The 19,356-nt window shown below is 33.6% G+C and overlaps 3 protein-coding genes across 4 annotated transcripts; 1 reads left to right on the plus strand and 2 right to left on the minus strand.

The window, feature by feature from the left end:
• Positions 1-1,252: 1,252 nt before the first annotated feature.
• Positions 1,253-2,141, minus strand: LOC7492274 (RING-H2 finger protein ATL38). The gene has a single exon (XM_002309411.4). The coding sequence runs from the start codon at positions 2,137-2,139 to the stop codon at positions 1,480-1,482; it is 660 nt and encodes a 219-aa protein (XP_002309447.2). The 5' UTR covers positions 2,140-2,141; the 3' UTR covers positions 1,253-1,479.
• Positions 2,142-3,772: 1,631 nt separating this feature from the next.
• LOC7492275 (uncharacterized) lies at positions 3,773-9,025 on the minus strand. Its single transcript, XM_006381928.3, has 10 exons — positions 8,751-9,025; positions 8,535-8,591; positions 8,346-8,413; positions 7,426-7,636; positions 7,249-7,349; positions 5,950-6,025; positions 5,793-5,852; positions 5,677-5,727; positions 5,513-5,591; positions 3,773-4,180 (listed from the first exon to the last, which is right to left on the minus strand). The coding sequence occupies exons 1-10, from the start codon at positions 8,832-8,834 to the stop codon at positions 4,083-4,085; spliced, it is 885 nt and encodes a 294-aa protein (XP_006381990.1). The 5' UTR covers positions 8,835-9,025; the 3' UTR covers positions 3,773-4,082.
• A 5,154-nt stretch (positions 9,026-14,179) lies between these two features.
• LOC7492276 (protein TIFY 3) lies at positions 14,180-18,109 on the plus strand. Of its 2 annotated transcripts, XM_024604419.2 has the most exons (6): positions 14,330-14,478; positions 14,847-15,274; positions 16,865-16,976; positions 17,060-17,240; positions 17,368-17,425; positions 17,613-18,109. In XM_024604419.2, the coding sequence occupies exons 2-6, from the start codon at positions 15,252-15,254 to the stop codon at positions 17,770-17,772; spliced, it is 534 nt and encodes a 177-aa protein (XP_024460187.1). In that variant the 5' UTR covers positions 14,330-14,478; positions 14,847-15,251; the 3' UTR covers positions 17,773-18,109. The 2 variants fall into 2 exon arrangements, with proteins under 2 accessions (XP_024460186.1, XP_024460187.1); XM_024604418.2 differs by lacking the exon at positions 14,847-15,274 and having other exon boundaries at positions 14,180-14,478.
• The last annotated feature ends 1,247 nt before the right edge of the window (positions 18,110-19,356 follow it).

A 19,356-nucleotide genomic window follows, 5' to 3' on the forward strand; every position in this document is an offset into this window, starting at 1 on the left:
GAGTCTAAGTTACCTGGACCGCCTGGATGTGACTAAACTTTCTATAATTCTTTTTAAAATAAGGCTTGCGAGCCTCCTTTTTTAGGCCCATACTTGCCTAGATGGCCTCTATATATATATATAGACACACACACGTGTGTGTGTGTGAGAAATCCTTTTTAAATAAAACATATAATGATAATTTTAAAAATCATAAAATGATAGCATATTGTTAAAATAATATCAGAGTTTTTTTGCAGGTAATGTTAACAATTATTTCATGAATGATTATATATGAAACTATTATGTATAAAAAAATTCCTATGAATATCCAACGAGAATGAACTGTCTAATTTTTTATACAATTTTATCAAAATAATTATTCCTTTGTTTTCACACACTGTAACATAAAGAATATCAAAACATAATTATTTTTCTTATTTTTGAAGTTGTGAGAAGTCTTTATTAAAAAAACATAAAAAATATATATATGTTTTCCATATAAAAAATACACAAACAGAAATTATTTATAGACAGAGAAACCTTTCGAAGCGATTTATAAAAGGGTTGGACACAGTTGTGTCTCGACAGTTTCTTCAAGGAAAGATTGTTTTCATGCTAGAAACATGTTGATACCTTCTTTATTATGAAAATAATTTGTTCATGCATCATGAAGAACTTTCTATTAAATAAAAAATAAACTAGCTTGTGTGCTTAGGTATTAAGTAGAGGTGATTATTTTTTGTTCGGTTTGGTTTTTATAAAAAAAAATAATCAAACCCAATTTTTAAAATAAAAAAACCGAAACCGGTTCAAACCGGTTTGGCTCGGTTTTTTTCGGTTTGGATTTAGTTTGGTTTTTTCGGTTTCATGCTTATAAAACCGGACTATTTCAACTATTTTATCTCTTATTCTCAATCATAATTAATCATAATTAACATTTCAACTATTTTCACTTTATTCCACTAATAATTTACCTTGAAAATTGATCTCTTTATACACGACAGGCATACATGTGAAGCTAAATATTTTTGCATAACACCTCTCACCAGCTCGATGTGTTTAAGAAAATAAAATAAAAATATATATTAAATTTTAAATTTAAATTTAAAATGAAAACTCAATTATTTTTTTTTAAAAAAAACAAACTTTCTTGATTGCCAACCAACTTTTTTAAAATTCACTTAAATTAAGTTAAGACATTACAAGTGAGAGTCTTAGGATTCTTGTCTGTCTTATCATCAAGCAGGTTAATGCAAGCGCAAAGAGAATATAACAGTTGAAAGGCAGAGACCGTAAAATACATATATACAACTCCAAGAGACCATACAAAATTGATCCTACGGCTACTCGCCCTAATTTCTTTTCCTAATACAATAATGAGCACCACGTATTCTTGACAATCAGTTTCACACGACCAATTATTTAAAAAGAAAAAAAAGGAGGAAAATTAAAAAAGAGAGAGAGAGAGTGGAAAACAGGGGAGCAACAACGACTTGATCACATCACCAAGTCATCCCCAAAGAGGTAGAGAATTCTCTCAACAGCCCAACTAGGCTCAGCCCTGGTCCTAGCCAGGCTCTGCGAGGTTGTCAGCAACGGTGCCCTACACAGAGGGCAGGTGTTGTGATTCTCATCATGCTCATGATCGTGATCTACCCATCTATCAATGCAATCCCTGTGGAACACGTGGCAGCAATTCCTCAACTCTCTGACCTCATCTTGATCCCTCAGCTGGCTCAAGCAGACAGCACATGTGTCACAAACTCCTGGCATCCTCTCTGTGACATCACCGAAAGTGGTCAAGATCAGACCGTCCCTAATTTGCTGCGAAGAAGGAACAGGATGAGATCGCCGTAGAGAATCATTGCTGGGAGAGGCTAAATGGGTTCTGTTTTTGAATCTCAGAGCCCAAGCCAAGGCCCATCTCAAGACTGCTAATACAAGAGCTGCCTTGTATAAAAGATGGGTCACTATCAACCCTGACTCTTCTACAAAAAAACCCATCAAATTTAACCAATGCAAACAATAGAGAGCAGTAGCTAAGCAACGAATCTGAAAACGAAGAACCCTAGAGGAGAGAACGAAAACAAGTAAAAAGCAGAGAGGGGAAGAGGAGGAGGAAGAAGAAGAGAGAAAGGGGGAAGATGAAATGAGCATCTGGGTGCTTTATAAAGGCAAAGGTGAGGGGTGATAATGGTGGGAGCCTTTTGCTTTACCTTTTGTTTTTTTTTTTTTTTTGTTAGGTGTCATATCTGTTAGGAATAAAGTGTCGCTACCGACTATACAGTGATTAGGTCACTGTCATGTGCGTTCGTGTAGGTCACAACACGTATGGACGGTGGCTTAGGATCGCAATTTCTTTTTATTTTAATAAAATGTAATTGATCCTTGAAAAAGAAAGAAGGAAAAGTTAAAGCAGCAAAGCAACTAGGACCTCAAAATTTGTTCAGTAAAACTTATTTAATGAAGCCCGGTATACCATTTCTTTAACTTAAACTTCATTTATTTTCTAGGAAATCATGTAAAATCCAGTGACTATAAATAAATAAATAAATAAAAAACTTGTCCCAAGTGGGTGTTAAAAAAACACTAATTTGAAGTTAACCCAAAATCAAGTTTGATTTTTTTAAGGCTTGAATTAATCTGTAGCTTTTGGCAGTTCAGCTCCAACGCCCTTGTTTAGACTGGAAAGGAAAACGAGGTGGTTGCATCATCATCAACCTTCGACATGGACAAGCAAATAACACCGAAGGCAAAGACTGTTAGGTGAGGGTAGGAAGGGTCCATGTCATTTGCAATTCGGAGGTCGCTTTCTTTCTTCATGGGCACGTGAGAAATGACCCCATCACGCATGTAAATTCCACTTATCCGAGTCAGAACCCACAAAAAAAGGCGTGATGATATCTAATTACTTTCTTACAAGTATACAAGCAAGCGAGAAAAGAATTACAAGGCAAGACACCGTGTCATCTCTGTCCCTTAAACAAAGAATTAACTTACTTGCACCTAAAAGGAGTCAATAACACCTCATAATCCACCATGTTCCAATCTAATCAAGGATCGTGTTTATGCATATATATCCATACAGGGTAGGCCTTCGAGTCCACGGATAGAGGCAGAGCCATCATGTCTTTTGATTTTCAACATTGATGTTCCCATGTTGCTATCTCTACTTTTTATCACACTTCAAGTGATAATGAGCAGCTCTTGTTGATAGCGATGATGTCATTCTCAGAAGATTGTGGGTTTCGAAGCAGTCGTCAACTTCACATAAGGCTCTGAAACAGGGGGGGCAGGGCCTCAAGCTTATCCTATGCTGTATTTCAAAAGCCATAAAAAAAAAAAAAAGGCAAAAGGAGGAATGTTACACCCCCACACACACACAAGAAAAAAAAAAGGGAAGGAAAGGAAACTGTTATGACGTTTAGCAAGTGGTAGTTCAATTAGATTTGCTGACAAGTTGTGACCACATACGTAGGCAGATACCAAGAGCACAAGAATGAGAAATATACTAGACGTAAAGCAAGCATACAGTATCTAAAACATGGAAATACCTCCTTTGTTAATATTCCATGAATACCCCAAATTGTGCACTCCGTTTACTTGCCCATTTAAATTAAATCATGATTCATGAGTATTAATCACGTTAAAGCTGACATGATTAATATAATTTTGTAAACAACAATAGTAATACTATAGAAAAATAGAAATGAAACTCATATCAACTATCGTATATGATCTTCAATCAGCGGTTTAATTTAAATAAATTTAATAAAATATACAGTTTGGAGAAAAAAAACCCGCATAATATGGATCAGGCTGCAATATTGGAGGTAAAATCCAATACACAAATAGTGTTCTTTGCAAATAGTCTCCGAATATTCTCTATCTAGCTAGACAAAGTTCTTGCACAAAAAGCGAGCTTTTTTTTAATGCGATGCAAAAGGAACCGCATTCGACACTCTCCATGAGCTGATGACTAGCAGCCCATCTGCTCGGGTGCACAATATACATTGTACAAACAAATACATAACTTAACCAACACAATTTATTCAGAAAACAGACAACTTGCACATATGCAGATTAAAGACATGTACAATTTACAAGCTGGTATGTGGGCCCTGCGGTCCACTTTCTTCCACTTTCTGTTTCATCTTGTACTGCAAAGTTGCAGGAGCACAGTCCAATGGTGTTTCCCCTAGAAAAGAAGTAATGCGTTAGCATAAAGTAGAATATTAGGGACCGACAGCACTCACAACTTATGACTAGTAAGTTTATCTTGGATGAGATAAAAGAAATTATCGTCCTTGGTCATCCTAGCACATCATCATTCACTAGAACCACATTTAACCTTGCTTGCAAAGTGCAATTTAACTTTTCTTTGTTTCCCTAGATAACTAAAAACATATAATAGAGTAGAACCCTTCAATAACAAGATGATTACTCCACAAGTCCCCTTATTACCACAAGCCTGAAAGAGTTACAGGGCACATTTTCAAACTTTCAGAACCCTAAAAACATGACCTGTTGCTTTCTACATGCCAATTCATTGAAAAAAATTTCAATCTTATTAAAATTGTTTCATCAAAAAGTCTACACAAGCCTTGTAAATCTTAAAAGATTCCGGCTTGCAGAGATTGTGGGTTTTGAACAGTTATACGGGATCTATTTTAAATAGATTATGTGGATAACCTAACAAATACTTGTATGAAGTTGTGGGACAAATCTAGGTCCAAAAAGAGATTTTGTTGCACCAGACTAAGTTAGTAGCTTAAAATGAAGATATCAGGAGATTCGACAATTAGATCAGGCTCAAATTTTTCCAGGTGATTATACACAATTTTCTTTTAAGAGGCCATCGCATTGCTTATCGAACCATTGAATCTCTTGGAAATAGGATCTTGGCCCGGACGGTGCTGTTTGAGCCATTTGTGATATTTTTTCTAGGTTTTTTTTCTGGATTTATTGTTTAATTCAGGTTTTTGTTTTAATTTCCTTGATACATTCGAATCCTAGTTGTTTCCTTGTAGAGGTAAAGTTTTATGATCTATTTATACATCTCGTAATCCTCTAAAGAGGCAAACTTCATTAATTTTATCTTTAGATAAATAAATTGTGAGATTAGAATGCACCATTTTCACTCATTAAAAAATGTTGTGTTTTCTATACTCTTGTTGTCCTTATAGCTTTCGCATAAATCATTTGGTATTAGAATTTATTGTTTAATTTGGATTTTTGTTTTAATTTCCTTGGTACTTTTGGATTTCTAGTTGTTTTCTAGTAAAAGTAGAGCTTTCTGACCTATTTATAAGTTATGTAAACCTCTAAAGAGGTAGGCGTAATTAATTTTATTTTCAAAGAAATAAATTGTGAATTTAGAGTTCACATCTACAATCCTTTTCGCTCATTAAAATTGTTTTACGTATTGTTGTTTTTATAGCTTTCACCTGCATCATTCCCTTATCTAATCAAACAATTTAATGAAACTGGCACCATAGCTACATATGATACTGGATATAAGATTAATTACCTTGCGCATTCTTGTAGTTCATGCTTGCTCCAGAGTCCATGAGGATGAAAGCTATATCAGTTCTATTAAACAGTGCAGCCTACACCCAATCCATCCCTTCCTTAGTTTCATACTTATAACAGGCAAGCAAAATATATTATGAAAAGAAAGTGAGAGATCATTACCAAATGTAGCAATGACATTCCTTGCTTATCATGATAGTTTGCATCCACACCCTGTCGAGATATTAATGTTTAGTTTCATTTTTCAAATCTGATTTTGCATTAAAGATGGTGAATACCTCACTCAGAAGCTTCTTGACTGCAACAGTATCACCATTCTTTATGGCTTCTCTTAAACCCTAAGCAGAACACATACATGGGCACAAACAACTGGTCCATGAAACTCTTTATGAAAAAAAAAAAAAAAACCCTGTGACTATCTTAAGTGGATTATACCTCTCCATTGACATCATAATCCATCTGAGGTTTATCAACACCACCATTTGTCATTTGGCCATGATTGAAAACCGAACTGCAAGTTTTTCACAAGTTAATGAAGAACCTTGGTAGAACACAATTTCCCACCAACTTTACAAGCCAGCAGCTAAATATATAAATGAAACAAGAAAAATGATACAACAATATGAATTCCAAACAAAGTATGTCATCTCATTTCTGTCCATCTAGTAACTTAACTTTGGTCCTATAATGTGGTTCAGCTTCCCTGCAATGCACAATTTGCATCTATTTTAGCTAATTTGTGCCCATCCAGGATCATGTTTCACAAAATAAACAATTGTGGAGTTGGAGTGGGTGCACTGGGTTTAAGATTCGCAAGTTGGAAACCCAAAAGTCACTCGTTAACTTATATTTCAATGTGGGATAATGTTAGATGACCAAAGGTCAAGAGCTATAAGAAAATGGCGGGTGGGAGAGGTGAGTCTACAATCTTATTTAAATCCATTAACAAAAAATTGTACACTTTCGTACAGTTAACTTCCATGATCTTGAAATTCCTCCTGCCAGCCTGTATCTTTTAATAAACCATTGTGCATCTGCAAGACCAACAATGACTGACCAGCACGAAACTAGTTTCCTTCACCACAAAGTAGCTGTATGGTGAAGTATTTTCATCCAAAGTAATTCAATTCTAACTTTTATCCTAGGAAAGTTATATTACAATTCACAAGATATATAATACTTGATTCCTGATTTAACTATAATGATTCTGCAGCATCCTATTATGTGAATCTTGATATTTCTTTTAGATCTTTAAAATTGGCATCATCTGTTGCACTACTAGCATGTTACCAAGATAGACACTCAATGCTCAGTGGTTTTCTGAGCTCAAGCTCAGTCAATGATGATATGCCCTATGAATAGATGTCTTTAGAATATGCAAGAGATGCTGGTTGTTTCCATTTCCTTGCGAGGGATGATTGCTACTTTAAAACCATTGATATAATTGAAATTGATGAGGTCAGCACCATAAGTTTCTCTTAAATCAGTGTCCCCCTTTGGCCTCCAATGAGGACCCATTCTAGTTGTTTACCTATTCCACAGATATGTGATAAGGTACTTATAAAGAAAAAGGAACACGAACCATATTACAGAATACAAAAAAAAAAAAAAGGAGAATGGGATGACAGGAAGAGAATCAAATTATGACAAGATGATAACCTATGCACCTGTAATTACCAAGGGAAAACAAATCAAGCCACTAGTGAACAGAATAAAGCTTTCCAGTGAACATACCTAGGCTTGCTGCTTGAAGTAGAACCTCTATTCTTTGGAGTAGCATCTGTTTTCTTTGGTTTTGGATTCGATTGGGATGTGAATGTGGAAGAAGGTTTTGTCTGTTACATAATGGATTAAGTAAATTACCTTCACGTATGGAATAAGGAATCTAAAACCATTATAGAAAAAACATACCTGCATGGGAACTGGATCTGTTTTTGCTGTTGGTGCTTCACAGATGCATAAAGGCACCCCACACTTGCACTCAATAGCACCTATGGTAGATTGTTGCAGTGTGGTCGGCTCCAGTTTTGGATGTATTTCTGCATCAATGTCTAATCTAGAAACTTTATCTATTACGGAATCAACTCCCTCCACAGAAACTTGGTATTCAACTTTCTCTGATCTGTATAAAAACAAAGTTCATGATAACTGAATAAATTTTCTGAATAAAGAAGCAAGACTTTCATAAAGATGAAAAGAAAGGACAAGAGAACGAAAAATCCTTCAGTGGCCCTGAGCTACATGAAGATCATCGATATCTACAAACAACTGACAACCCAAAGAAGAGAGAACAGGGTGTAAAAGCATCTCTTTAAGCTAAGATAGGAATCATGATAAAGCCCCATCTTGACTGAGGAATGCTTAACGAAGAGCAACAGATAAATGTTTACTACCTTAAGAAAGACAAATACATCTCCAAGAACGAGATAATTGACATAAATGTACTTTGCAAAGGATCCCTCCATCAACCGGGGCCTTAGGGAAAAAAAGACGATTCAATCTGCAAGTATTTCTATTCCTATCTCTATCCACAGGGAGTATTCTGCAGCAAATTATGAACCATATATCCACAAACCTAAAGACCTATTCTTAAATAGCAAGTACATTACTCTTTGCAGTCCTAGAGGGTGAAAGAGGAACGGCTACTGTTCACAAAATGTTAACATAACAATCCAAGACAAGTATATATGCAGAGAAGCAAGTCCACGGAATCAAAAGCATGAAGAAAATACTGCATTTTCGCATAACAGGAAAGATATGGAATGGCATGTTAGTACAATTAAATTTCGAAACTAAGAACAAAAATTCGATAAAGTTGAAGAGTAATTTACCGAGTAGAATCATTAAAACAATCAGCACAAACTCTAACATTCGAGAGTATTCCAAACTGCGGCAAAGCCTGGATTGATTAATGCGCGCGCGCACACATTAAAAAAAAATAGAAAAAAAGGAGCAAATTGACTGCCAAACACCGAGAGAGGAGGGGGGGGGGGGGGGGAAGAGAGAAAGAAACGGCAGACCAAATAATTTGATGAATGTTCATGGCATAACGTCCTCCCGCAACAACGGCAATGATGCTGCAAAAATAAATTAAAATAGAACTTGATCAATTTCATCAAACAGTTTAGATCAATCCACGATCGCGGCATAGATTAGATCGAATCAATCAGTTGTTTCTATTGTCATTGATTTTAATTGATTGTTATATTGAGAAAGGAGGAAGAAGAGGAGAATACGCGGCGACGGAAAGTGTTGAAGCTGCATTTGCAGACGTCACAGCGAGCTGCTTCTTGAAAAGGTGGAGGCTCCTCCGTTGACATTATTTTCTTCCTTGCTGGTCGCCGATCTTGTTATTAGCTCTGGGGATAGTTTCTTTCAGTCTCCAATTTTCAATTTGATTTTCTTTTCCTGGATTCTTTTGCTTATCCGTTTTCTGTTATCGGGTGGCTCGCTGTGATCGCACCCGAATGCACCGTCTACTGATACGATGTCGTGCAAGTACGAAGAAGAGTGTGTGTAGTGTGGACCGTTGTTGTATTAGGATCATGAGGGTTTAAAATGATTTTTATTTAAAAATATATTAAAATAAAATTATTTTATTTTTTAAAAATTATTTTTAATATCAATACATTAAAAACATAAAAATATTTTATTTTTAAAAAAATTAAAATATTTTAAAAATATAATTTACACCACATTTCCAAACACGCAACCCTCTTTTTTTCTGCTCCCATTTACAAGTTTGTTTTATAGTTTAAATTATTTTTTTTATTATAAAAATATATTAAATCGATAATTTTATAATTTTTTCATGTACATTAAAAATTAAAAAAATTAATTTAATATATTTTAATTAAAATATATTTTTATAAAATATATGGCATCGTATTAAAAAAATACATGGAGTATTTATGACAATCATTTTCTTAGGATTCCCAGACAATTTCTTTCCGTGGGGTGTCCTGTGTGTTTGCGGTACAATTATTCAAAAGAAAGCAAGGATTTTTTTGTTAGTGTAGTAGAACATAAAAATAAAAATAAAAATAAATTAGATTGAGATGAGAGTTTTTTTTTTCCGCTTATCTTTGATTCAGAATATCTAAATTCGTTTTCAATTCTCGCTTTCATCCTGATGGAGGATGAACGCAAAACTCCCTGTCAAAGAGTATCCAATGCAATTCTAAGTTTTAAATTAAACTATAACATAAAATATAAATTATATTTCTGTCTTTCAATCATAAAATTATGAAATAGATTCTATGTTTTAAATTTACTTACAAAATCATGTATCGCATAGAAAAATAAAATCACAACTCCAAAAGATTTAAAAAATACGTTAAAAAAATCGAGTTGTTTAACGAGACGAATAAAGCCCCCGCCAACCCTTGCTATAGACTCCAATTAAATTGGGTCTATCTCATATAAAATTGAAAAAGAAAAGAAAAGATGTCACAGGTAACATATCAAGTAATATCAATATCTAATGGATCAACTATCTAGGTGGTGGTTCAATGATACTAGCTTGGAACCAAGAGGTTTGTTCTCTCTGTGGTCTCAGGTTCGAGCCTTGTAGTTGCTCATATGATGGCCACTTGAGGCTTATATGATCGTTAACTTCAGGGCCCGTGAGATTAGTTGAGGTACACGCAAGCCGGCCCGAACATCCACGTTAAACTAAAAACAAAATATATCTAATGGATCAAATAAAATTACCATATAATATGCTGTTCTTCTAGCATTCATAACCTGAACTCTTCGTGACTGGTTTTATGTTAAATTGGTGGCCTGCTATGTACTTTGTGATTAGTTTATATTAGATAAGTGGCTGTCGCTGTATTATGGGTTGTTTTAAAAAGTTCTCATTGTAAAAATAGATGTTATAATGAAGTAAATATATTTTTTTAAATCAAGACTTGAATAATTAACAGGTTTAATAAAATTATATGATTTCAATAACATGAAATGAAAAAAAAAACTACAACCTAATTATGATACCAAGACAACCCCATCTAAAACAAGTTGAATATAATAATAAAGTTCAACTATCAAACAATTTAATGTTGAAAGACATAATTAAAAAAATAAAAAAAAAATTGAATCAACCTGTGTTAACTCATTAATCTCATAACCATGGACATAAGATTGAGATAACTCTATAGACAATAAAAAAAAAAAATACGAAGATTAATTCTCAATAAATTAAATGTTGAATGATGAGATTGGAAAAATAATAATTTGAAAAGAAAATTAAAAAAGAGTGAAGTCAACTTATGTTAATATACAAAACCTATTATCCTAGTTACGAGCTTGAGAGTTGAGACTAACACCATAAAAAGCAAACCCTAAAAAATAAAAAATTAAAATTCTTGATAAAAAAATACCAAGGAATAAAATTGAGAGAAAAAATAATAAAAAATGATCTAAAACAAAACAAACAGTAATTAAAAGAACAGATACAAAACCCAGCATAAAAAATAAATCAAAGTCAAACATGAAGGGATTGAATTGAAAACACAATTCAATTAGGAAAAGGATAAAAATAAAATAAATAGAAATTGAGATAACAATAGAATAAATTCTAGCTCAATTTTTTTAAAAGCAAACATAACAATTTTTTATGAAGTTAACATCTCATGTTTATATTTAATCAGTTAACTTAATATGATTTTAAAACAAATATGTTTTTAAAAAGTTAAATTTAACCAAAAAAAGATAAATAAAAAGACATAAGATTACCCGAGTCATTACCGACATTAGTAAAAAATCCTATATAAAAAACAATAACGGAGTTTGATCTCCAATTGAATATATGTCGAGGGATGAAAAAAAAAAACAAGAGCTTAAAAAAATAAAGAATAAAAAAAATACAAACTCAAGTGAATCACCTAAATCTGAGTTAATATCCCAAACTCGAGCGAATTTATTAAACCTAAATTAATATCTAAAACTCGTAACTTGTGAAATCTCAACCCAAGCTCTATTAAAAAACTCAATTCCCGGTAAATTTAACATTGAGGTATGAAATTTTTAAAAAATATCAATTTAAAAAAATTCCCAGACAAAAATTAACAAAGTCAAAAAAATATGGATCAAATTTGGTATGAAAAAAAATAAAGGGGGTTGAAATAGCCTAATAAAATCAATTTTAAAAGTTATCATGAAAAAATAGCAATTAAAATAACGACGACTAAACTAGACTATTGAAAAATTTAAAGCGAGTAAAAATTGAAAAAAAAATATTCTAATTTTATAAATCATTTAAAACAAAATAAATAGTAATTAAAAAAATAACTCAAATATGAAGGAAAAATCAACTGGGTGGTCGATTTGAAAAATTAGAGGGCATGTCTGAAAATCAATAAGGAGAGAGAAGAGAGAGAGAAAAAAAAAAAGGTACCTGATTCGAATTCGGAGTCCCTCCAAGTTTAATGGCTGCTAACATATAAAAATAAATAAACCGGGTCTCACCCGGGTATGACCGGGCGGACCGGGTCCCGGGTCGACCGGGTTCCACCGGGCCAACTCCCAAGCAGGTTTTTATTTCTACCCGGACCGGTCCCAGACCCGGGTCGGCCGGGTCGTGGGTTGATTTACTATATAAAAAAGAAAGAAAATTATATCAAAGCCCTTTTCAACCGGCTAAGCCTTTTTTTTGCCTTTAAAGGTATCTAAATTGTTTTATCGTGCTAAAAATTATGAAGAGACCCTTTTAATCTCTATCAATTTCATAATTAATGTTAGTCGTGTCCATGAAAAAACTATTTTATCCTTGAAGATTAACTCAGTTAGTTTTTGTTTGAAGAGCAAAAATATCATTCCAGTGTTTCAATTTGTAATGAGTCTTATCTCATGATATTTCTCATGTCTTTTAGGTTTTTTCGAGTGTTTTTTGTTTTATTCTCAAGTACTATTTACAAGTTGATAATACTGTAGACACAAGTCTATTCTCAAAAAAAAAAAAAAACACGTGTTTTATTCTTTTATTTTTCTACATGTTTCTTACTTCATCAAACAAAATTAAATATTAATTTAAGTATCAAGTATCTCTTATTTTAGCAAGAATTTATTTTACAAGTATAACTCAACTCATAACTCATCAATTAGGAAAATTAAATATTTCTCCATGACTTCATCGCTGCTATAAAACAATAAATCACATTCAAAATGGGATGTAATTTGTATCCGATTCCACTTTTCATCTTATTATTTAAAAGATACAGCACTTCACACACCCAGAATTCAATTCATCACTCTTTTTTTTTTTAGTTTAACATGGTGTCCGGGCCAGCTTGCGCGCACCTCGATTAATCCCACGGGCCCTGAAGTTAACGACCATGTAAGCTTCTAGTGGCCATCATATGAGCAACCACATGGCTCGAACCTGAAACTACAAAAGAAACAAACCTTTTAATCTCAAATTCTTATCACTGGCTCCCATCTAAATGGTTTCAATTCATTACTCTTTCTTTCAGCTGTTCTGCAACTTGCCATGGACTTCGATTTCATTTTATTTTTGCTGTTTAAGGGTATCATAGTCATTTCCTTGACATTTGACCGTCAAAGCTAACAATGACTTTCATTTTTCTGTGCACTTTAAAATTCCAAGACCTTGCACCGCACCGCGTGTTTGACAGTGTGGTTGCGGGTGTTTTTTAAATAACTTTTCGTGCCGAAATACATGCCAATGATGTTTTTTTATTTTTTAAAAATCATTTTTGACATCAGCACATCAAAACGATCCAAAAAGTACAAACCGCACTTAATTTTAGCAAAAAAAAAAATTCAAAATTTGATGAAACGCAGTTACAAACGCAATGCCAAACAGACCCTAAATGAGTTAAGACTTTTTAGATGACAACTCATGATACAATTTAAGATTTAATTATTGTTTTTAGAGGGAAAAAACGAAGATAATTAGGATAAAAAGATATATTATTCTATTTTTTTATATTTTAAAAATACAAATTTTACTTTAAAACCGAACTTCAAATATATTTATTTTTTATTTATATTTTTATTATTCCAATCAAATACATTTATATCATTTTTATATTTATCTCTTCTATCTTGTCATGCCATTATATTTCTATTATTGTTTTTTTGTTAGAATTTTACAACATTGATTTAAGAGCATAAATAGAATATAGTTAAAGATAGCTGTGCAAGCACCAAACATGTAAAAACTTAATCTTTTGCTGCACTTGCTTAACTTATAAACAAAAACAGAGAAACTTCAATGGCGGGAAAGAAATAGGATAACCAAGCGTAAAGAACAAACAATTCATAATTATTTCCAAGAAAGAAAGGGTTGGCTGGTGTTAAAGAATTTTTATGATGGATTGAATCCATCCGTTATAATGGAAATCACACACACAGTTTTTTATTTTTATTTTGTTACATGCGCACTGATGAATTTCTATTTTCTATTGCATTTTTTTTTTGGGTAGAAAAACTCCAACAAGGAACAGTGGTGAGCTGGACATGTGTCCAGCTAGGAAGACAGAATCATCAGTGGTCACAAAAGAAGCAGTTGAAAAGACATGGAATCGAAGTGTGTGTAATAAATAATCGATTTTAATAACTTAATCAGTAGTCACATGTTGAAATTGCCACGTTTTAAATTCCTCGAACCACAGTAATCACTAACTATGGTCGGCTCTTATTTTATTACAACTTGGGTCAGGTCAAGGATAACTAGAAAGTAGCTGGTTTGTTTCTCCCCATTTGTACTTCAAATTTCCCTGTACAAAAACAAGAAATTGAAATGACTTTTGTTGCCTCTGATCTGGTTCCAATGGGGGGTCAATCTAATTCTTGCAAGGAAATGAAGCCACAAGAAGATATTGAAGTGAAAAAGGAGCAAGAGGTTACCAATGGTTGTGGTGAAAATCTGGTATCTTGCAAGGAAGGTGCTGATTTGTTGGAGAAAAAAGGGGTCCATCCTCTTTGGACACCCAGTTCCAGGTACGAGTCTACGTTCCTTTTATTAACCAGAAAAATTCCTGTTTTTGTTGAGAAAAAAGTCTTGATTTTTTTTTGTTAGCTTGTAAACGAAACAAGGGGAAAATAGAAGCTGAGATCTGTTTTATTTGTAAAGAAGTGTTGGGTATGAAAATTAAAAGCTAATTCGTGAAGGCCTGATGGGAGCTTAAATTCTGCTGTGTTGTGATGCTTGAATGTAATTGAATCATGGGGATTTGTTAGGTTATGTTTTTTGGAGTTTCAGAAGAGGAAAGAACCTGCTGTATGTGTTCATAAATGGTGCTCTTGTTTCGCTAAATTGTTCTATTATTTAAGGATCTGAAACTTCTCCTTTGATTAAATTATTGTAGCACAAGAAAGGTGTGTAATACAGGAGTAACGTAGAAACAGAAATGTTGAAACTTCACCAGCAATTAGAGCAGGAAGCGACACAACTGATTGTACAAGTTACACTCATAGCCAGTCCAAGAAGAGCACCATGAAGTTACACTCTTTTTTGTGACCTATAGCTACAAATTTAAAGATCCTTTCTTTCATTCAAGCCCTAACGTCCAAACAAGGATACTTCCCATATAATTTGGGAATTTGCATGAAATATCAGCAATCAAATGTAATTTGAAAATGGATTGAAGGGCAGGGAAGAGATGCAAACTGCCCCGTCTTAAAGTAGGCAGTGAATAGAAGTTCTGCAATTTTTCCTCCTTAAGCTTCCATGATCCCTTCATTTTGAGCACCAGTAGCAGAGGCAAATTTTTATGAGTGGGATGCATCTGGATTGGTATGATTTGATTTGTATAACAAATTACTTAATCAAATCTTTTGTGTTCTCTGTTGTCAGAGTGGGAAAGTTTAGATGAGTGTGCTTTCACTCATGGTAGGATTTTGTGGATGCTACCAAGTTACAAGTAACATAACTGCATATCTTGAAAGCAGTGAAGAGTTATTGCAAGACTTGAAAAGATTTCTCTCGTTACTGCCTTCTCGTATCTCTTTTTGACATAAAATGTTTGTGCTTAAAAATCCTACCTTTATGGAATAGAAGTATTTGTTTGCTTAAAAGCTTACCCATATAGAAAAGAAGTTATGAAAAGACTTCTACTTAATTGCTTCTTTTGGTCTGGGTTAAGGCTTGTTTGGTCATGGACCCCTTGAATGAGAAGCGGGTGAAAGTTGCCTTAATGTCACATGTGGCGAACACATGCAGTATCAGTCTGTCAATGCTAATTGTAGGTCTATTCGCAAGGCAATGCTAGCTGGCCTTTCCTTTTCCTTTTCTGTGCAGTTATTAGGCTTGAGGATGCTACTGGATCCTTTTTTGCCATCTCCTAGATCATCTTGTCTGATTAACATTTAAAATGATTTTGAATAAATGTCAGATCAAGTGGCAACTAAGAGTAATCACCGTATTCTTTTCAAGTAGCAATGTGTAAGCTTCTTATCAGGCAGAAAAATTGATACATTATGCAGTCATTTAAGCTCTATGACTTTTTTTTGTTCTGTGATAGAGAACGTTTTTGTTTCTGTTATATTTACACTCTTAAGTTGCAGAACTGTCAAGTTTGATTTTGATGGTAGCTGGAAGTCCTATCTTTTGATTTATTTTGGTAGCTCAGATTGTTTGGATCAAATGATTTGTTTGATCCACAGTAATTTGGTTTAGTTGAACTCCCATTTGTTTTGCAATTAGCATGGTCAGTGAACTCAGGAGATTATAAAAATGGTTTAGAGTTGTCAAGTTTAATCCTGAAGGTGGTTGAAGGTTCAATTTTGGGAGTCGGCAATTGTTAGGAGAATTCTTTGCTTAATCTAGATTAATTCGTTGATCAGTTGAAAACTTTGCTCACTTATGTTTTGACACCAACTTTCTCGTATCCAGGGCTGGGGGTAACCATCTTTCTAATATCCAGGGGGATATTCACCTTACAAGCTTGGCCATGGACACATTAGCGTTGAAGAGTGGTACTCAAATAGTAGGAACAAAATAAATGAGTAGTGACATGGGGGCAAAATGATAAAAGATTTGATATCACAATATCTTTTAAGACAAAATAGAAATTAGAAAGAAAGAGAGGGATTTGTGTAGTTAACCCAACTGATTTGAATTCTTGCAGCTACTTGCATCAAAGTTGTAAATATTTTATCTGTATTCTATTATATCTCTGCATCCTCTCATTTCACCCTGTTCTCTTTTTCCTTAAGCCTCTCCACCCCTGTAAAAACGTTTGTTTTGTGATCATCTTACTCTTCTTTAATAGATATACTTTCGACATTATTAATTAAAAATTTTTGCTTATAGAAGTTACTTAAGTGGTAGATGCATGCCAGACAAGTTCAGCATAATGTAATGACTTATCTTTGGTTTCTTAAGGCCCACAATTATGGCAACTTCCGGACCAAATGCCACCATTCCTACTCCGGATCAGCTTACCATCTTCTATGGTGGAAGTGTTGTCGTGTTTGATGCAATTCCTGCAGAAAAGGTTTTCCCTCACTAGAACTTCCAAGACTTTAATAAATATCTACATGGTAGATTTCATTATAACTCTTAATCGTGTTCATTTAGGTCCAAGAAATTATGCTTATTGCTGCTGCTGCTGCTGCTGCTGTCAAACCTGTTGACATGAAGAAAAGTGGGTCTCCTGATGGTACACCAGTTCTTACAAGGTCTCCTTCAATGCAAAGTACTGCTGCCCCACATGCCCAAGCCTATAGTCGTCAGAATTCCTTTTGCAGAATGCAAGCTGGTAATGGTTAGAGAACATGACTGAAATGCAATTAGCGTTGGATTTCAAATATTTTATTGCTCTTTCTTTTCTATGAAATTAGATATAACTTAATGATTCTCATTTTAATTCCATTTTTTTGGTCAAGAATTACCTATTGCTAGGAGACATTCTCTGCAGCGATTCTTCGAGAAGCGTCGGGACAGGTATATGTTTTGCATTTTGGGATTCTCTGTCTTATCTCTTATACTTTAAAACAACATACACACACGTAACTTCATGATTTGTGGTATTGCATCTAAGTTACTATGCTCCTATGTGTTTAATGGTTACATGATGCACAAACATATCATCTGGGCTACCTGGACCTTTTTTTAACTTTGTTAATTGCAGGCTGGTGAGCAAAAGCCCGTATCCCACTTCACCGGAAGGAAAAGAGGCAGACACCACAAAACCTGGTATCAGTGCTGCACCTTCACCAGATGCAGGTTGCTTTGGAAAATCTCTTGCATCAGACGAACTTCAACCAAAGGTTGCTTCCAACCTTGCTTGACCGATGCTAAAGGCTTCTCATGTATCTTGGAAAACTGTTGTTATATTAGGTTCTTAACCTTGTTGTATTGCTCGTGCAAGATGTCAAGCGCAGTGGTGGTGAAGATTTTTTGGTTACTTTTGGATGCATTGGACAGCATGTACAATTTCTCATTGAAACTAGTGGGATTTTGTTCACATGTCTGCCCCTTGCAGCAAAAGGCACTTGTAATGTCTTCTGAACCAGCGCCTTTTGGACGATTACTTGTGTTATTATGAACTGTGGAAAACAAATGACAAACATTTGACGTGTGTGTGGTTTGCTTGTTAATGGAACCTCTCTAGTGTTGTGCTGGCCATTGCAAGACTTCTTTAAGAAATTACTTGCTGTGATGTGGTTTTAGTCAGTAGCATGAGTCACCGGTACTGGATCTTTAAGACTTGTCATGCAGATGTGAACTCATGGAGAATTGAACCAGATGAGTCCATAATCCAATTTCGTGCACATTGCTTTTGACTTTTCTTCATTTTGATTGTGCTTTTGCTTTGTTATGGCTTGTAGGTTGTGGTTTCCATTCAAGCTTTTTTCCACCATTTAATTATTTTATGATTAATTATTTTATGTAAAATAAATATATTAATTTCATATTAAATTAAATTAAAAAGAATCTAAAAGGTTTGTTGAATTCACGGAATACTCTTTTATCACATAACAATGTTCGCTCGGATAGTTTTCACTTATTTTTTAGGCATTTTTTAATTCATTTTTTTTAATTGCACCAACTGGATTAAATAGGATTTTGGGCTCATAATTTATTTTTAATTGTTTTACATAAGGGTTTCGAAGGTGTTCCAGTGTTAAATTAATGTTCATTTTGACAATATAGGTTTTAATTTTGATAGTTGCTAAAAATTGAGTTTTCGATGATTAATTTTTTTTTAAAAAAAAACATTTAGGTTATTGTGTGTCAGCACCTATTCTAAAAAACTTGCCTTATGATTTTTTACAATTTCTTTTTGGTCCCTTTACTTTTTAAGTTACGTGTTTTAATTTAATTTTTTTTTTAACTCAATGAATTTGAGAGAAGAGAGAGAATGTTTAAAAAATAAAAATAAATAAATAAATATTTGGTTTGCCACATTCTAGCATAGAAAAAGATATTTCTTGGTGTTAATCATCTTCATAGTATTTTAATGATAGTTGTGTTTTCATATAAACATGTGAAAAAATAGATTATGCCCATTAAGTTTTCTATTCAATTTAATTGGTTTTTGCTTTTTGATTGATTTTAAAATATTTTGAGGGTGAAAATGAGTTTATCAAAGTTTTTAAAGTATTTTTATATATTTTTAAATGAAAACAAGTAGAAAAATGGGTTTTTGTTTGACCCTAACTTTCCGAACTCCACCTTTATAGTATTTGGAAACTAGGCTTCAAGGCAACATGTTGTCTATTGTTTTTTAAAGAAGAAGGACATGTCATTCACCCTTCTCTAAAAAATAAAAAAGAAAAAGAAAGAGAAAAAATCAACCCAGATACTCTTATGCGTTTTTGGGTTACTTGTGAGGTGTGCGGGCCTAGCAACACTTGGCCTCTTTTTTTTAT

This window comes from Populus trichocarpa, chromosome 6 (assembly GCF_000002775.5).
Source record: "Populus trichocarpa isolate Nisqually-1 chromosome 6, P.trichocarpa_v4.1, whole genome shotgun sequence".
Classification (NCBI taxonomy): domain Eukaryota; kingdom Viridiplantae; phylum Streptophyta; class Magnoliopsida; order Malpighiales; family Salicaceae; genus Populus; species Populus trichocarpa.